This window comes from Carcharhinus amblyrhynchos, unplaced genomic scaffold (genome assembly GCF_965287045.1).
Source record: "Carcharhinus amblyrhynchos unplaced genomic scaffold, sCarAmb.v2.hapA scaffold_51, whole genome shotgun sequence".
Classification (NCBI taxonomy): Eukaryota; Metazoa; Chordata; class Chondrichthyes; order Carcharhiniformes; family Carcharhinidae; genus Carcharhinus; species Carcharhinus amblyrhynchos.
Window position 1 is genome coordinate 390,424 of NW_027649792.1, and position 24,623 is coordinate 415,046.

Below are 24,623 nucleotides of genomic sequence, written 5' to 3' on the forward strand. Positions count from 1 at the left end.
AAAGGACAGTAAAAGTTTTTACAAATATGTGAAGAAGAAGAGGCTGGCTAGAGTGAATCTTGGACCCTTGGAGGATGAGAGGTGGGATTTAGCGGTGGGCGATGAGGAAACGGCAGAGGTTTGAATAAGTTTTTTGCCTCAGTCTTCATGGAGGAGGACACGAATAGTTTGCCGGATATTAAAGATAGAAGGATGGTAGGAGGTGAGGGCCTAAATGCGATTACTATCACTAGAGAGGTAGGGCTAGATCGACTAATGGGACTGAAGGTGGACAAGTCCCCAGGACCGGATGGAATGCATCCCAGGGTTCTGAAAGAAATGGCAGAGGTGATAGTGGATGCCTTAGTAATTATTTATCAAAATTCGCTGGACTCCGGGTAAGTGCCTGAATATTGGAAAACGGCTAATGTTACGCCGCTGTTTAAAAAAGATAGCAGACAAAAGGCAGGGAATTGTAGGCCGGTTAGTTTATCGTCTGTAGTTGGACAAATGCGAGAATCCGTCATCAAAGAAGAAATAGCGAGGCGCCTAGAAAAGAATGGTTTGATCAAGCAGACGCAGCACGGATTCGTTATGGGGAAGTCGTGTTTGACGAATTTATTGGATTTCTATGAGGATGTGACTACTGCAGTAGACAGAGGGGAACTGGTGGATGTGATGTTTTTAAATTTCCAAAAGGTGTTTGATAAGGTGCCTCACAAAAGGTTGCTACAGAAGGTTAGGGTGCATGGAATTGAGGGTAAGGTGTTAGCATGGATAGAGGATTGGTTGTCTAATAGGAAGCAGAGAATTAGTATCAATGGGTGCTGTTCTGGTTGGCAGTTGGTGACTAGTGGAGTGCCGCAGGGATCGGTGCTGGGGCCTCAGCTATTTACCATTTATATAGACAATCTGGAGGAGGGAGCTGAGTGTAGGGTAACAAAATTTGCTGATGACACGAAGATGAGTGGAAAAGCAAATTGCGGGGAGAGTGTGGAAAGTCTGCAGAGGGATCTGGATAGGCTGAGCGAGTGGGCGAGGACCTGGCAGATGGAGTACAATGTTCGCAAGTGTGAGGTTATCCACTTTGGCAGAAATAATAGTCGGAGGGATTACTATTTAAAAGGTGGAAAGCTGCAGCATGCTACGGTGCAGAGGGACCTGGGGGTCCTTGTGCATGAGTCGCAAAAACCCAGTTTGCAGGTGCAGCAGGTGATCAAAAAGGCGAATGGGATGTTGGCCTTTATAGCGAGGGGGATAGAATATAAAAGCAGGGAGGTCTTGCTGCAACCGTACGGGGCACTGGTGAGGCCGCAGCTGGAGTACTGTGTGCCGTTCTGTATGCCGCACTTGCGGAAGGATATTTTGGCCTAGGAGGGAGTGCAGAGGAGGTTCACTAGGCTGATACCAGAGATGAGGGGGTTGGCCAATGAAGAGAGACTAAATAGACTGTGTCTGTACTCGTTGGAGTTTAGAAGGATGAGGGGGGATCTTATAGAGACGTATAAGATAATGAAGGGGATGGATAGGGTAGAGGTAGAGAGATTCTTCCTGCTTAGAAAGGACAGCAGGACTAGAGGGCACAGCCTCAAGATAAGGGGGTGCAGTTTAGATCAGAGTTGAGGAGGAATTTCTTCACTCAAAGGGTGGTGAATCTCTGGAATTCTCTGCGTGCTGAAGTGGTGGAGGCTACCTCGCTAAATATATTTAAGTCACGGGCAGATAGGTTTTTGACAGACAAGGGAATTAAGGGTTTTGGGGAGAAAGCGGGAAAGTGGAACTGATCCACTTCAGTTCAGCCATGATCTTATTGAATGGCGGGGCAGGCTCGAAGGGCTAGATGGCCTACTCCTGCTCCTATTTCTTATGTTCTTATGGGAGGAAACCGGAGCACCCGGAGGAAGCCCCCATGGACACGGGAATGGGTAGGGAGAACATACAAACTCCACACAAACAGTCACTGGAACCCAGATCCCTGAGGCAGAGGAGCGAAGCACTGTGCTGCCTCACATATCATCGGGGCAGAGCTAATGCTCTAAATCAAGTTAGGATTGTAGTCTTTGGACCTTATGTGGGGGTGTCCCCCATTGCCCACTCCCACCCCCCCAACCCCCACCCAACACCCCCTCTCCACCCCCCCCACCTTCCCCCCCATCCACCACCGCCTTTCAACTCCTTTTTAATCACCTCCCCTCCCCTCCAGGTTGAGTTGCTGCTGAGCAATGTGCCCTCCCTCCCCCCACCCCCCTCACCCCTCCCCCACCACAAACCGCTGGTATTTATTCTTATGTCCTTATTTGAGAATTGATGCGGCAGTTCTGTAGACGGATTTTGCCATCACACAAAGTTGTTTCCTCCAGCAGAAATCTGTATTGAAAGGATGGGTGGGTTTGCCAGTTTAAGTAGACACTTCCCACGATCAAAGAACAGCAGGAACAGGCCCTCCAAGCCTGCTGTAATCATGTTGTCAAAGAGTGAGTGCTTCATAATCCACTGTCTTCCTTCAAACAATTGGCACCGGCAGCACAGTGTTTAGCACTGCTGCCTCACAGTGCCACATTTGCTTCGTATGTTCCCACCCTCCTAGCTTTGAAAAACATTTCCTGTTTCTCTTTGACTAGGCTCACAATATCAGCCATGGTTCCATGGTTCCCAAAACTTGCCACACTTATCCTTCACCCTGACAGGAATGTGCAGGCTCTGAATCCCCATCAACTTACACTTGAAAGCCTCCCACATGCCAGTTGTTGATTTGCCCTCAAACATCTGCCCCCAATCTACATTCTTCAGTTCCTTCCTAATATTGTCGTAATTAGCCTTCCCTCAATTTAGCACCTTAACTTGAGGACTGCACTTATCTTAATCCATCAGTACCTTAAAGCTTTCTGAATTGTGGTCACTGTTCCCGAACTGCTCCCCTACTGAAACATTGACCATCTGGCTGGGCTCATTCCCCAATACCAGGTCCAGTGTGGCCCATTCCTCAGTTGGATTATCTACATACTCCTTGCTCTTTAGGGAAAGGAATCTGCCTCCTTACCCAGCCTGGCCTATGTGTGATTCCAGAGGCACAGCAACTTGGTTGACTCTCAACTGCCTTCTGAGCGAGACATTCAGTTCAAGGGCAACTAGCGATGGGCAGTAAATGCTGGCCAGCCAGCAACTCCCATGTCCCACAAATGAATTTAAAAAAAAGTATTATTGCCCCAACTCACAGTAAAATCTTTCATTATGGAATTTACAGACTTGGATCTGACATCAAACTTTGTATTTTGAACACCGTTTCATTGTTTCAAATAGGACTGACCAAATGTACGATCACAAAACAAAATATAGAGTCGGAGAGATTTGCAGAGCAGGAACAGGCTGACCAGCCAACTCGCCCGTACTGACTACGTTTCCTAAACTGAACTAGCCCCATTCACCTGCATTTGGCCCATATCCCTAGAAACCTTTCCCATCCACGCCCCTGTCCAAATGTCTTTTAAATGTTGAAATAATATCTGCCTCTACCACCGCCACAGGCAGCACATTCCATACGCCCAACACCCTGTGTGTGAAAAAAATTATCCTTTGGTTCCCTGCACCCCACCCCCCCCAACTTTAAACCTGCGCCCTCTAGTTTTGGACTCCCCCTACCCTGGGGACAAAAAACCTCAGCTATTCAGCTTACCTACTGCCCCCGCCCTAATAAGGTCAGGCTGTAATCAGGGTTAGAGATCGAGATTGAGAGTATTTTGGGGAAATACAGTTGCAATATTAAAAATAACTACTTGCATTCTATTTTGGCAATTGTACATCAACTTGCAAACATGTTAATGCCCAATATTGCCCCTTTAATCAAGTCAGCCATTACGTTCGATGTGGGATATTTTTGAGCGATGTTTTCTTGATTAGTTAAATGCTGTGACGTTATATCATACCAAAGGGATACTGAAGGGAACCGTGTTAGTAATACAATGAAACATTTTTATAAATAATACAAACCTGGTGACTATTAAATGAACAACTTAATGAAAATAGGGGGAGTCAATGGCCTTGTTGTATTACTGTTATACTATTAACCCATAAACTAAACTAATTTTCTGGGACCTGTCTTTGAATCCTGCCAACGTATCGGTTTTCTCCGGGCGCTCCAGTTCCCTCCCACATTCCAAAGATGTGTAGGTTATCTCAATTGGTGATGCTGAATTAACCTTAGTGTCCAAATGGGTGTCGGTTAGATGGATTGGCCATGCCAAGTTGTCCCTTAGGATCCAAAGACGTGCAGGTTAGGTGGATTGGCCATGCTAAATTGCCCCTTAGTATTGGGGGTCTAGCAGGAAAATGCATGGGTTTAAAAAGGCATCTACAAATAGCAAGATGACAACATTCTGCAATGATGCCATGGAATCAGTAGGATATGGTATTTATCACATTTCTGCTTTTCTATCTATATCAAAGGGGGTGAAGTGGGAATAGCTGAGAGCTTCAAGCTTCAAGGTGTTCAAATCACCAACAATCTATGCTAGGTCCTCTAAGCCAACGCTGTAGTTAAGAAAGCCCACCAACGCCCCTGATTTCTGATGAAGCTAAGGAAATTTGGCATATTCACCAAGAGTGTCACCAATGTTTGCAGACCATAGAAAGTATTCCTTCTGGTTAGTACCACTGCTTGGTACGGCTCCTCCTCTGTCCAAGACCGCAGGAAACTACAACTGCTCAGATCACTCAAACTAGCCTCCCATTCATTGACTCCGTCTGCACTTTCCGCTGCCTCGGGGAATACAGCCAGCATAATTAAGCACCCCATACATTCTCTCTTCCACCTTCTTCCATCAGGAAAAAGATGCAAGATTCTGGCGTCACGTGCCAACCGACGCAAGCACAGCTTCTTCCCTGCTGCTGTCAGATTTTGATTGGACTTATCATGCATTAAGTTGATTTTTCTCCACAGCCTAGCTATGACTGTAACACTATATTCTGTGTCCACATGTATTCTATGAATGGTCTGCATAGCGTGCAAGAAACAATACTTTTCACGATCCCAATACATGCGACAATAATAAATCAAATCAAATCCTTCTCCTCTATGGACTCTATGAATGTTATGCTTTGTCTGTATGGTGCGCAAGAAACAATACTTTTCACTGTATCCCAATACATGTGACAATAAGAAACCAAATCAAATCAAATCCTTCTCCTGTATGGACACTATGAATGGTATGCTTTGTGTAGCATGCAAGAAAAATATTTTTCACTGTCTTCCAATACATGTGACAGTAATAAATCAAATCCTTCTCCCCTATGTACTCTATGTCTGTGTGGAGTGCAATAAACAATACTTTTCATGCACACTAATACATGTGACAATAATAAATCAAATCAAATCCATCTCTCCCTATGTACTCTATGAATGGTATGCTTTGTCTGTATAGTGCGCAAGAAACAATACTTTTCACTGTATCCCAATACATGTGACAGTAATAAATCAAATCCTTCTTCCCTATGTACTCTATGTCTGTATAGTGTGCAATAAACAATACCTTTCATGCACACTAATACATGTGACAATAATAAATCAAATCAAATCCATCTCTCCTATGTACTCTATGAATGGTATGCTTTGTCTGTATAGTGCGCAAGAAACAATACTTTTCACCATACCCCAATAAATGTGACAATAATAAATCAAGTCGAATCAAAGTTGTGCTAAGAGGCAAATGGTAAAAAGTTAAAAGTCAGCAATGCTATCAGCCAAGTTGTGAGGCTAAACAAAGAGACCCATCGCCAGTGATGAACTGAAGTCTACTACCTGGAATGCCGACAGCAGCAAGGATGGGATAATAAAGGGCGAACGCAAGCCCCCTTGGTGTTACATGCATGTTTATAAGACGTTCCACACTGCATTGTATGCTCGATATATTTATATGGTGTTTCATCCCTCCACGGAGACAATTAAATGTCTTGATCTGTTTTATATTAGTTACAGTCACTGAAACAACCAAATTAATCTAGAGCTTGTATTTTCATTTTGCTGGAATGTGCAATGTTTTCATTTGTCTCGAAGGGGAAGCTCCGTGGGGCCGTACTCTGACACTGCATGTTAATTTGTGATTGCACCTTTCACGTGAAGAGGCTTCCTTTTTATCCAACGAACAATCTACGTCAGAGGGAGGCGATGGGCAAGTGCTATTTTTATTAGCACTGCTGATCTCATTGTGCCAGGGACGCGGATTTAATTCCGGCTTTGGAGTCTGTGTGGAGTTTGTATGTTCTCTCCGTGACTGCATGGGTTTCCGCCGGGTGATCTGGTTTCCTCTCACACTCCAAAGATGTGCATGTTAGGTGGATTGACCACGCTAAATAGCCATTTAGTGTCTAAAGATGTGCAGGTTAGGTGGATTGGTTATGCTAAATTGCTCATTAGTGCCCAAAGATGTGCAGGTTAGGTGGATTGGCCATGCTAAATTGCCCCTTAGTGTCCAAAGATGTGCAGGTTAGGTGGATTGGCCAAGTTAATTGCCCCTTAGTGTCCAAAGACGTACAGGTTAGGTGGATTGGCCATGCTAAATTGCCCCTTAGCATCCAAAGATATGTAAGTTAGGTTGATTGGTCATTCTAAAATGCACCTTACTGTCCACTGATGTGCAGTTTAGGTGGGTTGCCCATGCTACATTGTTCCTTAGGGTCAGGGGATTAGCAGAGTAAGTACATGGGGTTGTGGGGATAGGGCCTGTTGGAACTGTGGTGCAGGTTTGTTGGGCCGAATGGCCTCCATCTGTACTGTACGGATTCTATATTAAGCTGATCTTTCTCTACACCCGAGCTGTGACTGTAGCAGTATATTCTGCACCCTTTCCTTTCTTTCTCCGCTATCTACTCTATGAACAGTATGCTCTGCCTGTATAGAACGCAAGCAACAGTGCTTTTCATTGTATCCCAATACACGTGACAACAATAATTCAAACCAGGTCAAATCCATTCTGAAGCCTACATATGTCAATGGCATCGTCCTTGTCACTATTTAATTCCAGAGCAGCTGAGGCCCAATTTATTCAGCCTCTGATCAAGGGGGAAGATTCACTTCAGTGCAGCCAATTTCACAATCTTTCACCACGTACCACCAACAAAGGACGTATTTCCAAAGGCATGAAGACTGGACATGGTATTCCAGGTATAATTTCACCAAAGCTCCATATCAAACTGGAAATGTCATCCTCCTTTCATGTTTGGAGGACTGAAAGCCAACTCCCTTTGATCATCAACAGTTGAAAGATTGATGCCTTTTTGTTCATGAACCCCAGTCGAGAACGATTCTCAGGGGGGCGATTTTGCCATTTGTTTTTGAAGTGTGCTGGGCGGACTTGAAAGTGGGAGAGTTTCGGATCCTTCTATTGGGAATGTTTTTAGCACAAACCCGCACCCCGTTCCCCCCCTCCGCCTCCCCAACACTACCTGAAAAATTCTGAGCAAGTCTGTTGCAGAAGCCAGTGGATGGGGCGTAGCATCCCTGACAGCCTGCAGAGGGAGGCAGTGTGCATGTGCAAGGCCCCTGAAGCTGCACATGCGCATTGGCAGTAGCCAGGGTGGGGGTGGGGGTGGGGGTGGGGGGGGGGAGGGGTGCGGTGGGGGGGACTGACAGAAAAGGGAGAGATCTCAGGCCCCGGCTAACTGCAGGCTGCCTGAAGCAGCTACCTGCCCCGCCCCCACCCCTGCAATTGTGGGGGGTCCATGGCCCAAAATATAGCCCCCCCCCCAACAACCCCTGCTGTCCAGACTGATCCCAACGATCATGGCCCCGCTGCCCTCCCCCCACCGGTTACTGCAGAGTGGCAGCCGACTCCCCTCCTTCTCTCCCCCCAGTGATCGCTGCAGAGTGGCAGCAAACCCCTCTCCCTCTACCCCTCCCCCCTCCCTACCCCCCCATCACTGCTGAGTGGCAGTGGGCCCTCTCTCCCTCCCCGCTCCCTCACGATCACTGCAGAGTGGCAGTGGGCCCTCTCTCTCTACCCCACCCCCCCCCCCACCCCACTCCCCACCACGATTGCTGAAGAGTAGAAGTGGACCACCTCTGCCAATGAATTGCTCGCCTACATTAACCCCTCCCCAGCATTAGCCCAACTCCCATTAGTCCCAACCGTCATTAGCACCTCCCCCTCTTGCCCGACCCCTTTTAGCCTCGTCCCCCCAGTCGGCATTGCCCAGGTGCCAAGGTGGCACTGCCAGTCTGGCACTGCCCAAGGACCCACATCCTTATCCTCGGCCTCTAGAGTGAGCCGCAATGACCTCTGCAAACAGGCGCAAAGATCATCACTCGCTCCATATTTATCTCTCTCTGTCTCAATCTCTGTCACTCTCTCCCTCTCTCTTTTTGCCACTGTACGTCTCTATCTCTCTGTCTCTATGCCTCTCTCACCCTCTCCCTCTCTCTCTTTCACACACTGTCTCACTCTCTGTCCTCTCTCTCTGTCTTTCTCTGTCACTGTCATTAGGTGTGACATTCTCACCATATCCTCTCTCATTTTCTTTTGCGCTCTTTCTTTCTCTTTCTCAGTCACTTTGTTCTACCCTCTGTCTCTCTCTCTTTCTCAGGCCCTGTTACTTTGGCTTTGTTTTTGGTCTTTCTCTCTCTCTGTCTCCTCTCTCTTTGTTTCCCCTGTTTCTCCTTTTTCTCTGTCCCTCCCCCCCCCCCAACTCACCCCATCTTCTCTCTCTGTCTCCTTTGTCTACGTCCTCTCTCTCCCTCTCTCTGTTTCCACTCTCTCTGGCTCCTCTCTCTGTCTCCCCCCCACCACTCTCTCTGTCTCCTCTCTCTCTGTCCTCTCTCTCTGTCTGTCTCCTCGCTCTCTCTCCTCTCTCTGTCTCCTCTCTCTCTGTCACCTCTGTCTCTGTCTCCTTTCTCTCTCTGTCTGTCTCCTCTCTCTGTCTTCTCTCTCTCTGTCTCCCCCCCTCTCTCTCTGTCTCCTCTCTCTCTGTCTGTCTCCTCTCTCTCTCACTCTCCTCTCTCTGTCTCCTCTCTCTCTGTCTCCCCGTCTCTGTTTCCTTTCTCTCTCTCTCTGTCTCCTCTCTCTGCCTTCTCTCTCTCTGTCCCCTCTTTTGACGTCTCCCCTCCCTCACTTTCACGGTCTCTCTTGGCTCTCTGTCTCAGTTGCTCTCTGTCTCTGTGTCATACTGTGTATCTGTCTGCTATTGATTATGCCTCTGTCATGTTTTCATTTTTATAATTCAGGTCGAAAGCTCCAAAGTGTTTCATGAAGTCTGCCTGGATGATGCGTTTTGCTTTGGTAAGCATGAGATGCTTCACTTCAACTATGATCCAATTAATCTATGAATGAGCTCTCATCAAACAAAGTTTATTTGATATACAGTTTATTTAATTTACGTGTAGAAAGAAAATTAGCAACACATTTCACTGGTTACAAACAAAAATTAAACATGATATTGCATGAACTTTAACATCCAAACAACATTCCAACGAAACAAATCCTGGAAAAAAACACTTTCCACAGGTTTAGCACAGCAAAAAAATAATGCCCACACGATATTGGGATTTAGACCTTTGCTTTATTGTTGCAGTTCTCTTGCGGCACACACAGACAAACTCGGAGTCGGAAGAGTTTTGCAACCGCGGAGACTCTAGTCAAATGAACAATGAGCGACAGATTTTCTTCTCAGGAGGGGTCAGGCACCTTACTTATATCTAACAGCAGAATTTCCAGAAACATGGGAGAGAGAGAGAGAGAGGAACTCTGCTTTCCAGGTTTATATCCACCTGCTTCAGAACTAACATTGAAATGAATCCTTACATATTTCCTGGGAGGAACCACCTGATTTTATTTTGTCAATCGAAGTTCCCTCTCACAATGCAAGGACATAAAAGATCCCACAGTAAAAATAAACAAATCCTCATTTAAGCCATTGAAGTGGCAATAAATGGACATTGAGCAGATGGCCCAGCAACACTGAGAAAAAAACAAAAATCTCAAAAGGTATGCTTATAACTGTCGAGAACATGATTTAAAACAAATCTTAAAGGTAGACTAACGTCAGACCATGTTGATTTGTTTCCTTCTCTTTCCCTCTCTGTATATACTTGTGTCAATGTCCTCCTTCCTCCTGTCTCTTCCTCTGTCTATTTTGATCTCTGTCACTCTCGCTGTGTCTGTCACTCTCTCTGAGTCCCTTTGTTAATGGTTCTCTGGCTGTGTCATTTGCTAAGTACCTTGATGTCTCTGTCCCTCTCTCTCTGGCTCTGTATCTCTTTGTCTGCATCTCCCTGAAAGATGTGTTCATTAGACGTATTGGCCTCAAACAGGAAACGGGCTGTGGTGACTAGGGGAATTTCAAAGTAACTTAATTGCACTGTTAATGTCAGCCTTACTTGTGACTAATAAATAAACTTTACTTTTCATGTTACTTCACCTCTCTCTCCCATTCTATCACTATCTATTTCTTAGTCTAAACCTCAGCCTCTACGTCTGTATTTTGCCCTCGCTCTCTCTCATTTTCCCTCTCTATCTCACTCTATCTCTGCCCCTTTAATTACTTCCCAGTGTCCTCAATCTCACATCTCAACACCTCTGCATCTCATTCTTTCTCGCTCTCTCTTTGGTTTTTGTCCCTCCCCGCCGCCCCCCCCACCGCATTCTCTTTCCCTCTCCATCCACCACCACCGCCCTTTTCTCTCACTGTCTCCCTGATTCTCTGTTTTATTTCTCTCTGTCTCAGTTTCATTCCCCATTTATTTCTCTCTCTTTCTACCCCTCTCCTTGTCTCTCTCTCTCTCTCTCTCACACACACTCACACCTAATCTCTCTCCAATCTCTCTCTTCCCCTCTCTCTTTCCTCTCTTAGGATTTCAGTTCATTTCCATTTCAACCCTACCCATGCTGAGTTGGTAAAAAATCTCTGTCTCCAATGCTCTGCTGTCTTTATACGCCCAGTTAGTGAACAGAACTCCCACTTACCTGGTGAAGAAGCATCACTCCGAAAGCTAATGGCTTTTGCCACCAAATAAACCTGTTAGACTTTAACCTGGTGTTCTGAGACTTCTTACTCCAATCCCCTGGCCATCTCTGTGACAATACTTGCTCTCTGTATTTTTTGTATCCATTCGCGAGGCATGGGCATCGCTGGCTGGGCCAGCATTTAGTCCCAATCCCGAGTTGTCTGTGAATTGAGTGGCTTGTTAATACATCATTTCAGAAGGCGCTGAAGAGTCAACCACATTGCTGTGACTCTGGAGTTACACTTTAGCCTGACCAGGTAAGAACGGCAAAGGTCCTTCCCGAAAGGGATATTAGTGAACCATGTGTCTCCCCGACAACTGATAATGGTCATCAGTAGAATCTTAATTCCAGGATTATATAAATTGATTCAAATTCCACGTCTGCTATGCTGGGATTCGAACCTGGGTCCCCAGAGGTGACCTCAGCTTCTTAGTGATAGCCCCACCATTTGACCTCTGTATATCGCAGTCAGATTTCTGTCAGATCAGGGTGAACATGTGGCATGATGTGAAGGATGGCCCTAACAGTGGAAGGTTAGTATTGCTGGAGGGAAGAATGTCTGCCCTTTCAGTGTCTCGGAAGAATGAGGGAAGATGGTCTAACCAGTGGAAGGATTAATGTTTATTTATCAGTATCACAAGTAGGCTTACATTAACACTGCAATGAAGCTAGTGTACAAATACTGTTGTTGCCACACTCTGATGTCTGCTCAGGTAGAATTTAACACCTAATCCATCTAGCTAGCAAAAATTTTGGACAGTGGGAGGAAACAGGAGCAGCTGTAGGAAATCTATGCAGACATGGGGAGAATGTGCAGACTCCGTACAGTCATTGACCTGAGTCAGGAACTGAACCTGGGTTCATGGCACTGTGAGACAACAGGGCTAACCACTGTGCCACCGTGGCACCCCACATTTTGTCATGGGGACACATTTCCCAATTGGTGTCATTCTTGTAATTCCAGAAACTCTTGGTGATTCAGTTCAGTTTTATTAATTAAATAACTAGCATAAATATCTAAAACTACAGATGGTCAAAACATCAGATGTAAAGGTCTAAAATAAATACATCAGCTCATTCTCCATCTGCTGTCTGAAGCATGAAAAAGGGAGCATTCTGAAACTCTTAGTGTTTCAGCTCTCCCCTTGGGTTAATGAAAGGAAACATTGGAATCAAGAGAGACTTCAAGACATCCTGCAGTTGCTTTCTGAACTGAGTTTGTGTCACAGCATAAATTGCAGTATTTGTGCAGCAGCTCAGGAGCTGCATCATGAAGCCCAATTCTAGAACAAAACGATCTAACCATATGGAGTCATAACCTAAACCATACATCCTGCTCCATATAGAATAAAACATTGACAGTGACCATAACAGGATGAAATTGCTGGTGATAACAAATAGTAAAATGATCGATTTCCTTCGACTCTCCATCTCTGGGTCATTGGAACTCTCCCCACTGCTGTGAGCACGGAGTCTCCTGCGGGCTCTGCTGCTCACTAAAATCTGTCTGACCGTGACAGCATTGAGCAGCAGGATCAGAACAAATGGGACACAAGGTGTTAGCACTTGGTGGAGGAACTCAATGGTTATCCAAACCGAAGACAACTGGACTTCCAGAGCGGCATCACAAAACCAGGGGTCATTCCACAGCCAATACCGACCATTTAGCATAAAATACCAGAAAATGTTCTTTAAACAGCTCAGCACTGTCACTGTTCCCAAAGCCACAGCTGCCGTTTTCTCACTGAAATATTTAATTTTCAGCTTGGGGCAGCAAATGGCCACAAATCGATCAAAGGTGAAAGTGACGGTGAACCAGACAGAACAGTCAGTGGCTGCGTAAAGCAGGACGGCGTGGATGTTACAAATGGGGATGGCCCACAGGAATTCAAACTGATCTCGATAAACAATTGGAATGTGTCTCAAGATCAGGTCAAAGATAATGACCAGTAGATCCCCCACCGACATGGCCGCCAGGTAATGGGTGACACACTTGGACAGACCACAGTTTCTGCTCTTCAGGGTCACAATTGTGATTACATTGACTGTCAGGAAGGGTAATAAACAATCAATTTATATATCAAGCTGGGGAACACATTGTTAGTTTGAATTTAGTTTTACTGATATTTTCCAAAATGTAACTGCATCCTACGAATATACCGAGAATCAATGAAACTGAAATGCCAGCTGGGAAGGGATGTAATGCAGTTCAATAAATGAAAAAAATGGACAACAAAAGCTGGGTTGAGGAGTAAGGAGAAATTGGAGTCTATGATTTGATTTATTATTGTAACATGTATTAGTAGAAAATGAAACGTATTGTTTCATGTATGCTATTGTTGTGAAGTTAGTGTTTGGAGAATTGTAAAGCAATTGTAAAAATGTTAAGAGTTGTGAAGTTGTCTACTTAAAAGATGTTTTTTTCACACTTAGAGTTCAAAAAGAGATGCATGTGTACACAGAGAGCCCCAAAGTGAAAGAACATTTCAGAGACAAAAACAACAGGGCTGCTTTGGTAACAGCCTTTAAGCTTTGGATCATAACATGTTATTGAATTTTAACCAATTAATTTAAAATAGGATTTGAATAGGAGCAACCTATAGGATTTAAATTTGGTACTTTGATAACCTGTAAACCAACTCTACTGTGGCGGGTTTTGGGATGTCATTCGTGGTATAAATCCAACTCCCAGCTGCAGAGACTGCCTGTCAATGACTGCCACAGATCTCAGCAAGAGAGGGAGACGCACAGAGTGCAACTCTCTCTGTCAGTGTAAAAGTACATTTATGTCTTAAAAGAAAACCTCATCTCAACCATAAAGGTACCAACAGAAGCAAGGGAGGCAAATGATAAAGAAGAAAGCAGACCACTGAGGACATGACCTGATTGCATTTTGAGTGTGACTAAAAATTCTATTATTTTGTTATTAAGTTGTAATTGTAATTATCTGAACAGGTTTCCATTAGAATAGCATTTCATTCAGCTTGTTTATGGTTTAGTTAACCTGTTTACTGTTAGTTAAATAAATAACAAGTTACTTGTTTTTTTGGAGAGTCTCGGGTAGTTATTTTGATTTAACCAACAATAGCTGTTGAAGTGCAGATAATGCCCCTTCCCAGTCACTTCTTAACAGATTATTAAGTGAGAGACTTCTCTTTGAGTGTTAGCTCTCAGAGAGGAGATCAACCTTCCCTTTGTAACAGACCTGGGGGCTCAGGGCCAGGAATTTGCAGAGTCCTAGATCTTTGAATAAACTTTAAGTGAGAAATGGAAGATCCGTTAAGGACAACAAGCTGGTTTAATCAAAAGACAAGTGGCTCTTCACGTTACTAAAGAGGCTTTGGGGATCAAAAATGCTTCCCAAATTTGCCAATGAAGTTTAGAAAGACTGAAAAATGTGACACTTGTAGAATTGGCAAACAAGATAAAATTGGGTTTCACTAGGGATAAAAGGAAAGCTGAAATTGTAATGGAAGTTGCCAAGATCTGAGGTGAATCAGAGAAAGAGTCAAGTACAGTTGGGTCATACAGTCATCGATGGGTTCTTGATAAGAGAGGGGATTAAGGGTTATGGGGAGAGGGCGGGAAAGTGGAACTGAGCCACGACAGATCAGCCATGATCTTATTGAATGGCGGGGCAGGCTCGAAGGGCTAGCTGGCCTACTCCTGCTCCTATTTCTTATGTTCTTATGTTCTTACAGCATGGAAACAGGCCCTTCGGCTTAAGTTGTTCATGCTGCCCCTTTGTTTTTACCACTAGGTTAGTCCTAATTGCCCACGTTTGACACATGCCCCACCTTACCCATATAAACTCTCAACTCTTTTTAAAAGACAAAATTGTACCCACCTCTACTGCTACTTCTGGCAGCTTATTCCAAAAACTCACCTCCCTCTGTGTGAAAAATGCCCCTCTGGACCCTTTTGTATCTTTCCCCTCTCACCTTAAACCTTTGCCCTCTAGTTTTTGACTCCCCTGCCTTTGGGAAAATATAATGACTATCTAGCTGGTCTATGCCCCTCATTATTTTATAGACCACTATGAGATCAATATAATCATAAGTGATTATGGAAGGCAAGGTTGATCATAAACTTGGCAAAAACAGACTTTTGTGAAGGCGGAAGTGACAATTTCAAGGCACAACATCAGATACGGGCGGATGACACTGAGAAATGTGAAGGTGAAGGCCATCAAGGAATTTCCAAGACCATCATCGAAGAAAGAAGTGGAAGAAGGCATTTTTGGGATTTAATGAATTCGACAGAAAAATCATGCCAACTTTAGCAGGTTTTTGACACCGTTGATGGACTTGTCAAAAAGGAACATGAAATTTTGGTGGCCAGAGCCATGGGGGGAGGCTGTTGAAAATTTGAAAGCAGTGTTAACCACCGAATCTGCTTTTGCTACAGCGAACTTTTTGAAAACCTTTAAAGCTGCCATCGCCTCCAGTGGTGTAGGTGTTGGAGCTGTGTTGTTGCAGGAGGATGAATGTGAAATTGAATGGGCGATCAGTTGATTTTCAAAAAAAATCCTGACCACCGGCAGTCAAAATATTCCACAATTGGAAAGGAATTATTGATTTTAGTAATGTACTTCCAACTATTTATTATTAACCTTACAAACAATGCACCAGGTTCAATCCCAATCCTTTGACAATTCTGTAAAAATTCAAGGACAAAAATACCAGCCTTATGGTGCCTTATGTTACAAGCTTTTAATTCATAGGTTGTACATGTTGTGGGTCATGAAAATGTTATTGTGAATGCTTTGCCGTGAGTTTAAAGGAGGGGAAGAAATGAAGACATCTTTTCATGATGATGGTTCATTTTTTTTCTTAAGGTTACGAAGCGAGTTTTTGTAAAATTATTTTAAAAACTAAACATGCTAAAAGTTGTAAAATTGGCTGTGTAAAAGATGGTTTTGATTCTTCTGCCCTTAGTGTTAAAAAATAGACAGTTAATGGTTTAGTTAACCTGTTTACTGTTAGTTAGTTAAATAAAGAGTTACTTTTTTTAGAGAGAGAGCCTCAGATAGTTATTTTGGTTTGATCACTAAAAGCTGTTAAGGTGCAGATAATCCCCCTTCCCTTACACTTTTTTAGCAGATTATGAAGAGGCGTACTTCTCCTTGAGAGGTTGAGTGTTTGTTCTAAATAAGGAGATCAATCTGCCCTTCGTAACACTATACAGACAAAACATACCATACATAGAGGGACCAGGACAGATTGTTGGCGATCTGCACGCCAAGAAACTTGAAGCCCTCAACAATTCCCACTTCATCCCGATTGTTGTAAACAGGGACATGTCCTCCACTATGCATGCTGAATCTGTGAGTACCTCCTTCATTTCACTGACATTGAAGGAGAGATTATTGTCAACACACCAATTCATTGGGTTCTCTATCAGAGGCGTGGGCGAAATGGAACAGGGAGAGCGGGTGAATCAGGGAAACTGGGGTGACAGGAAGAATGCACAGATGATTGGTTTATCACAGGCAGGGGAGTAATGTGAGGTATTTCCTACTCTATTGCTGTTAATCTTTTGAGAAGAAAGAAAATGGGGTTCTGATTGAAACATTGAACTTCCTGAGGGACATGGACAGGGTGGGCGAGGAGAGGATGTTTCTTCTTCTGGGAGAATCAAGAACCCGGGGTCACTGTTTAAGAATAAGTTGTCACACATTTAACAAACAGATAAAGAGAACATTTGTTTCTATTGGAGGGTGGTGATTCTCTGGAGCTCTCTTCCTCAAAAGGTGGTTTCATGGAGCTCCAAATGCCCACATTTGGCCCAGTTCCCTCCATACCCATCTTACCGATGTAACTGTCTAAACGTGTTTCAAAAGACAAAGTGTATCCACCCCTACTACTGCCTCTGGCAGCTCGTTTCAGTCACTCATCACCCTCGGAATTAAACAATTACTTCTCTGGACCCATTTGCATCTCTCCCCCTCACCTTAACTCGATGTCCTCTTGTGTCAGATCACCCATAAGCCTCCTATGCTCCAGGGAAAAAAAGCCCCAGTCTATCCAGCCTCTTTTTATAACTCCTAATAAATGCGTTATGCACTCTTGTATTTAATGCTACCCTTTCTGAGTATAGAAACACAGAGGGACCTAGGTGTGCAAGCCACAAATACCTGAAGGTGGCAGCACAGGTGGAGAAGGTGGTGAAGAAGGCATATGGCATGCTTGCCTTTATAGGACGGGGTGTAGAGTATAAAAGCTGGAGTCTGATGTTGCAGCTGTATAGAACGCTGGTTAGGCCACATTTGGAGGACTGCATCCAATTCTGGTCGCCGCACTACCAGAAGGACAGGGAGACTTTAGAGACAGTGCAGAGAAGGTTTACCAGGATGTTGCCTGGTATGGAGGGTCTTAACTATGAGGAGAGACTGGGTAGGCTGGGGTTGTTCTCCCTGGAAAGACACAGAATGAGGGGAGACCTAATAGAGGTGTACAAAATTATGCAGGGTATAGATAGGGTGAACAGTGGGAAGCTTTTTCCCAGGTCGGAGGTGACGATCACGAGGGGGTCACAGGCTGAAGGTGAGAGGGGCGAGGTATAACTCCGATATCACAGGGACGTTTTTTACGCAGAGGGTGGTGGGGGCCTGGAATGCGGTGCCAGTAGGGTGGTGGAGGCAGACACGCTGGCATCATTGAAGAATTAGCTGGATAGTCACGTGAGCAGCCTGGGAATGGAAGGATACAAACGAATGGTCTAGTTGGACCAATGAGCGGCACAGGCTTGGAGGGCCGAAGGGCCTGTTTCCTGTGCTGTACTGTTCTTTGTTCTTTGTTCTTCTTTCTATAATATGGTGACCAGAACTGTACAAAGTATTCCAAGTCTGGCCTTACCGATATCTTGTGCAAGTTCAACAGGACGTCCCAATTCCTGTATTCAATGTTCTGACCAAAGAAACCAAGCATGCCGAATATCTTCTTCACCATTCTGTCCAACTGTGACTCCACTTTCAAGAAGCTATGAACCATACACCTAGATCTAGTTGCTCTATAACTATCCCCAATGCCCGACCATTAACCGTCCCGATTCCATCTTACATTGATCCAAATTAAACTCCATCTGAAGTTCATTGGCCTCCTGGGCCAATTTATCACGATCCCATTGCAATTCTAGGTAACCATCTTCACCGTGCACTGTGCCACCATTCTTGATCTCACCTGCAAACTTCCTAACCATGCCTCTTAAAATCTCATCCAAATTATTCATACAAGTAACGGTGGTCCCAGCGCTAATCCCTGAGGCACATCGCTCGTCACAGGCCATCAGTTTGAAAAGCCACTTCTACAACAAAGAACAAAGAAAATTATAGCACAGGAGCAGGCCCTTCAGCCCTCCAAGCCTGCACCGACCATGCTACCTGACTTAACTAAAACCCCCACCCTTCCAGGAACCATATCCCTCTATTCCCATTCCATTCATGTATTTGTCAAGATGCCCCTTAAAAGTCTCTATTGTATCTGCTTCCACGACCTCTCCCAGCAGAGAGTGACAGGCACCCACCACCTTCCGTGTAAAAAAATCAGCCTTGTACATCTTCTTTAAACCTTGCCCCTCGCACCTTAAACATGTTCCCCCTAGTAATTGACTCTTCTACCCTGGGCAAAGGCTTCTGACTATCCATTCATTCCATGCCTCTCAATCTTGCAGACTTCTATCAGGTCACCCCTCAACTTCCATCGCTCCAGTGAGAACAAACAAGTTTCTCCAACCTCTCCTCATAGCTGATGCCCTCAATACCAGGCAGCATCCGGGTAAATCTTTCCTGTACCCTCTCCAAAGCCTCCACATCCTTCTGATAGTGTGGCGACCAGCATTGAACACTATATTCCAAGTGCGGCCTTACTGAGGTTTGATAAAGCTGCAACGTGACTTGCCAATTTTTAAACTCAATACCCCAGCTGATGAAAGCAAGCATGCCGAATGTCTTCTTGACTACCTTCTCCACCTCCAGTGACCTGTGTATCCAAGTCCCTTTGCCTATCAATACTCTTAAGGGTTCTGCCATTTACTTCATAGAACTGTATACAACCACTCTCTCTTTTCTGTCATCAAGACAATTTTGCATCCAACTGGCTACCTCACCCTTGATTCCATGAGGTTTAACCTTATTCAATGAACTATCTTTTGGTATCCTGTCAAAGGCGTTGCAAAGATCCAACGTCAACTGCAGTATCCTCATCAATTTTCTTGGTTACACCTTCAAAATGGTGGGAACAGAGTCTCTGAATATTTTGAAGGATGGGGTTGAAAGATTCCCAGGGGTTGGCAGAAATGTGGTGTTGACTTTACAATCAGATCAGTCATGAATCTTTTCAATAGCAGAGAGGCACGATGTGCTGAATGGCCAACCCCTGCTTGTAATATGAATGTGTGTACACAGTACAAGAAATCTTCAAGTTTCTAGGTGTCCAGATCACCAACAGCATTTCCTGGTCCCTCCACACCTACGCTTTCGTTCAGAAAGCTCAAAAATTCCATGCTTTCTCAGGAAGTTAATGAAATTGGGCACGTACCACTCTCACCTACTTTTGCAGCATAGAAAGCACCCTTTCTGATGGTATCACAGCTTGGCATGGCTCTTGGTGTATCCAAGATTGCAAGTAAACACAAAATTGATGAATGTAGCCGAGTCCATCACACAAATTAGCTTTCTGTCTATTGACTCTACTGCACTTCCTGTTGCCTCAGAAAAGCAGCCAGCGTAATCAAGGACCTCATGCACCCCGGACATACACTCTTGCACTTTTTTTCCATCAGGAAAAAAAATCAACATTCTGGGGTCACATACCAATCGACTCAAGAGTCTACCATGTATTAAGTTGACCTTTGTCCAAACACTACATTCTGCACTCCCTTTATAAAAGCAAATTACTGTGATGCTGGAATCTGAAACCAATCAGCTTTGACAAAGGATCATCTGATCTCAAAACGTCAGCACTTTTCTCTCCGTACAGACACTTCTCGATTCCGCATTCCACACTTTACTTATCCGTGAACGATAAGCTGTGTCTGTCTGGTGCAAGAAACAATACCTTTCACCGTATACTAATATACGTGACGGCAATCGATCTATTCAAAAGAAAGTTGTGGTAAACATCAGTAAAAGTCGACTTTGATCCCACATGGAATACTGTGTCCGATACTGAGCTGCACACTTTGAGAAGGATGGAGAGACTTTAGGGAGGGTACAAAAGAGTTTTCCTACAATTGTTCAAGGAGAACGGATTATACAGTGACCTGGTTAGACTAGAGAATCTGGTTTCGTTCTCCATAGAGCAGAGAAGGATATAAGGAGGTTTGATGTAGGTCTCAGATATTTTAAAGGGTTTAAATAAATTAAATAGTGACATGGGGGTGGGGGGGGTGGATTTTCCCGTCCCGTCCATCATGGGAATCGTAAGTGGACTGGACACAGACCATGCAAAGGTCCGTTGATCTCAGTTGGGATTTTCCAGTCTTGGGGTAAGCCAGAAAAACCCACCCAGAATATTTCCACTATCAGACGGGTCGAGAACCATTAGAGACGGATTGGTTAAGAAAAGCCTTCAATTCTGGTCGCCACTTTACAGGAAGGGTGTGGGGGCTTTGGAGAGGTGCAGGAGAGGTTTACCAGGATGCTGTCTGGATTAGAGGGTCTGAGCTATAAGGAGAGGCTGGACAAACTAGGGTTGATTTCTCTGGCGTGGTGGAGGCTGAGGGGAGGCCTGATAGAAGTCTATCAACTGATGAGAGGCATAGATAGGGTTGACAGTTAGAATTGCTTTCCCAGGGTTGAACTGTCTATACAGAACCCCTACAGTGGAGAAAGAGGCTCGTCAGCCAATCAAGTCTGCACCGAGAACAGTGGAGGGTGTAATCAGTGTGGACCAGCCTCAGGTACAGGAATGGACTAAATAGACAGGGAGCAGAGATTAAGTGTGAAACTGAATTCAATGGATTCCATGCTCCCAAAACTGAAATAAGAAGGAGAGTAATAGATGACATATAGAATAAGTGGACGCAGAAACTTACCAGGGACACCAACAATAGCCAGGATTGGATAGTAAACCCCCTGAATTACCCAGAGAACAAATTGGATGCGAATTGCTAATGGTGACCAAACAATCCAATCTTCAGAAAGAAGAAACAGGCCCTCAGCAAAATTCCTGTCCAGTGTTGGAACATTCCAATCTGTTGTTCCCAAACTCTGATCCGTTATTGGAACTTTACAGTCTATTGTCCCCAGATTCCGATACATTATTGGAACATCCCGGTCTATTGTTCTCAGATTCGGATCCATTATTGGAACATTGCAGTTTATTGTTCCCAGATTCACATCCATTGTTGGAGCTTCCCAATCCATTGCTCCCAGATTCTGATCTCTCCTCTCCCTCCGCCTGCCTCTCCACAGCCGCCGATCTCTGTTCGTGTCGGAGTTGTCGCTCTCGCTGTCTCAACAAGACAGCACATTGAACGGAATCCCTTATTAATAAAAGAGGAAAAACTCCCCAGTGACGCTGAACAGACCCACAGAGGCTCACATTAATTACAGTCACTAAACAAACAGCATCAGTTAACCCCGTTCAAACCAACACCTTTCATATCACAATGGAATAGAACATGTACCCACTCTGGATAATGGTGGAGGTTCATTGAGAACAGGAACTGGTGGAGGCACTGGTCATAAACTTTTAATCTTCCCACTTCTTTCAACAATAATTTCACGGGATGTGCGTATCGGTGGCTCATCCCAGCATTTATTGTGGATCCATAGCTGCCCTTAAGAAGGGAGTGATGAGCTCCCCTCTTGAACCACCACTGCTGTTCAGTGTAAGTGCAACCACAGCACTGTTAAGGAAGGAGTCCTGGGATTTGGAACCAGTGACAGAGAAGGAACAGCCGATATATTTCCAAGTCAAGGTGGCGCGTGACTTGCCAACAGTGGTAATGTGGCCCATTTAAGGGTCATTTTCTAGAGGCCACATGTTCAGGCCTGGCCCAATGGAGTGTCAAAGTAGAAAGCTGAGCTAATAGAATGTGAGGGCAAATATGGTGAGCCGGGTGAGGATTGGCAGTTGAAGCCGGGAAGGAGTAGTGTACAGTACAGTAGTGTAAGTTTAGTAGTGTACAGTTCAGTAGTATACAGTTCAGTAGTGTACAGTTGCAGAGCCACTCTGTCTGACCATTTGATTAGTAGTTAGTTGTTTATTGACAATAAAGCCTTTTTGTTCTGAGTCAGCCTTGATTTATTACCCTGGCGATAATGAAAAAAAAACTTTCCAGGACATTGGGAATCGTGGTACACGGTTAGAGGGGAAGAGATTGGAGCATCGAAAATAAGAAGCAACAAGGTAAAGGTGCATGTTTGCTCAGGAAATTGGAAAATTTGGGACACTAAGGGCCAATTTCGCCTGGCTAATCCACATAACCTGCAAATCTTTGGAATGTGGGAGGAAACTGGAGCATCCAAAGGAAACCCATGAAGACATAAGGAGGATGTGCAGACTCCACAGACGTGCAACCAAGGCCAGAATCAAACCCAGGCCCATGGCACTGTGAGGCAGCAGCACCGACCACTGTGCCACAGTGCTGCCCACTTGTAGCGAATGCAGTAATAAGTGAAGAAAAGTGGATGGTTATTCCTCTCACAGTTTGCAGACTTAGTTTAATCTGAGGTTTATCATAGCAGATAAGCGTAGCAGAAAAGAGAAAAGAGAGGCGTATGTTAGGTCCAAACAACTGGCAACGGAGAGAGCATTGGAGGAATACAGAGAGAGTAGGAGGGAACTCAAACGGGGAGTTAGAAGGGCGAAAAGGGGGCATGAAATGGTCTTGGTAGACAGGATTAAGGAAAATCCAAAGGCATTTTACTCCTATGTCAGGAACAAAAGGGTGGTTAGAGGAAAACTCGGTCCCCTTAGGGGCAGAGTCGCAAAAACTCAGTTTGCAGGTGCAGCAGGTGATCAAGAAGGCGAATGGGATGCAGGCCTTTATAGCGAGGGGGATAGAATATAAAAGCAGGGAGGTCTTGCTGCAACTGTACAGGGCACTGGTGAGGCCGCAGCTGGAGTTCTGTGGGCAGTTTTGGTCACCGCACTTGCACAAGGATATTTTGGCCTTGGAGGGAGTACAGAGGAGGTTCACTAGGCTGATACCGGAGATGAGGGGGTTAGAATATGAAGAGAGATCTTATAGAGACGTATAAGATAATGAAGGGGATGGATAGGGTAGAGGTAGAGAGATTCTTCCCGCTCAGAAAGGACAGCAGGACTAGAGGGCACAGCCTCAAGATAAGCTGGGGGGGGGGGGGGGCGGCGCAGTTTAGAACGGAGCTGAGGAGGAACTTCTTCACCGAAAGGGTGGTGAATCTCTGGAATTCTCTGCCTGTTGAAGTGGTGGAGGCTACCTCGCTAAACATATTTCAGACACGGATAGACAGGTTTTTGGTAGGCAAGGGATTTAAGGGTTATGGGGAGAAAGCAGGAAAGTGGAACTGATCCACTTCAGATCTGCCATGATCTTATTGAATGGTGGGGCAGGCTCGAAGGGCGAGATGGCCCACTCCTGCTCCTATTTCTTATGGTCTTTTGTTCTTGAGCTGCACCCATCCATGCAAGTTACGGAGTATTCCATCACACACACAACTTGTGATTGTAAATGGTGGACAGGCTTTGAGGAATCAGGAGTTAAGCTACTTGCCGAAGTATTCCTAGCATCTACTCTGCCCGTGTAGCCATTGTGTTTATAGGATGATTCCAGTTCAGTTTATGTTCAGTGGAAACTCCCAGAATATTGACGGTGGTGGATTGAGTGATGGTAACACCATTGAATGTCAAGGAGCGGCTGTTCACGTGTTTCATATTGATGATGGTCACTGCCTGGCATTTGTGCTGGAACTTTCCAATCCATCGTGCCCAGATTCTGTTCCATTGTTGGAATATTCCAATTGATTGTCTGTTGATGCTGATCCATTAATGTAACATCCCAATCCATTTATCCAAGATTCTGATTCATCATTGTAACATTCCAACTTATTGTCCCCAAATTCTGATATGAACATAAGAACAAAGAACTAGGAGCAGGAGTAGGCCATCTGGCTCCTCAAACCTGCTCTGACATTCAATAAGATCATGGCTGATCTTTTCATGGACTGACCTCCACTTAACCCACATGCTTCCCATCATACTCAATCCATCTGTTGTCCAAAAATGCATCTATCCATACCATAAAAACTTCCAATGAGATAGCCCCAACTGCTTCCCTGGGCAGGAAATTCTCCAGATTCACAACATTTTGGGTGAAGAAGTTCCTCCTCAACTCAGTCATCAATCTGCTCCCCGTTATGCTGAGGCCATGTCCTCTAGTTCTCGTTTCACCTGCCAGTGAAACAACTTCCCTCTTCTATTGTATCTATTCCCTTCATAGTCTTATATGCTTCTATTAGGCCTCCGTTCATTCTTCTGAAATCTATTGAGTATAATTCCAGGCTACTCAATTCTCTCCTCATAACTCAACACTCTCAACTCTGAAATTAAACTCATGAATCTCCTCTGCACCCCCTCCAGTGCCAGAATATCTTTCTCAAGTAAGGGGATCCATTGTTGCATTGTTCCAATCAATTGTTCCCTGATTCTGATCTCTCCTCTCCCT

General features: G+C 44.8%; 1 protein-coding gene across 1 annotated transcript in view; it reads right to left on the reverse strand.

Annotated features, from left to right (window-relative positions):
• Nucleotides 1-9,154: 9,154 nt before the first annotated feature.
• The window catches only part of LOC145337491 (putative G-protein coupled receptor 139), a 53,546-nt gene continuing 38,077 nt past the window's right edge, over nucleotides 9,155-24,623 (reverse strand). The window contains exons 4-5 of the mRNA XM_080182280.1: nucleotides 18,032-18,275; nucleotides 9,155-9,270 (exon numbers count right to left, since the gene is read on the reverse strand). Coding sequence (XP_080038406.1) covers nucleotides 9,155-9,270; nucleotides 18,032-18,275 — 360 coding nt within the window. The remainder of the gene's footprint in view (nucleotides 9,271-18,031; nucleotides 18,276-24,623) is intronic.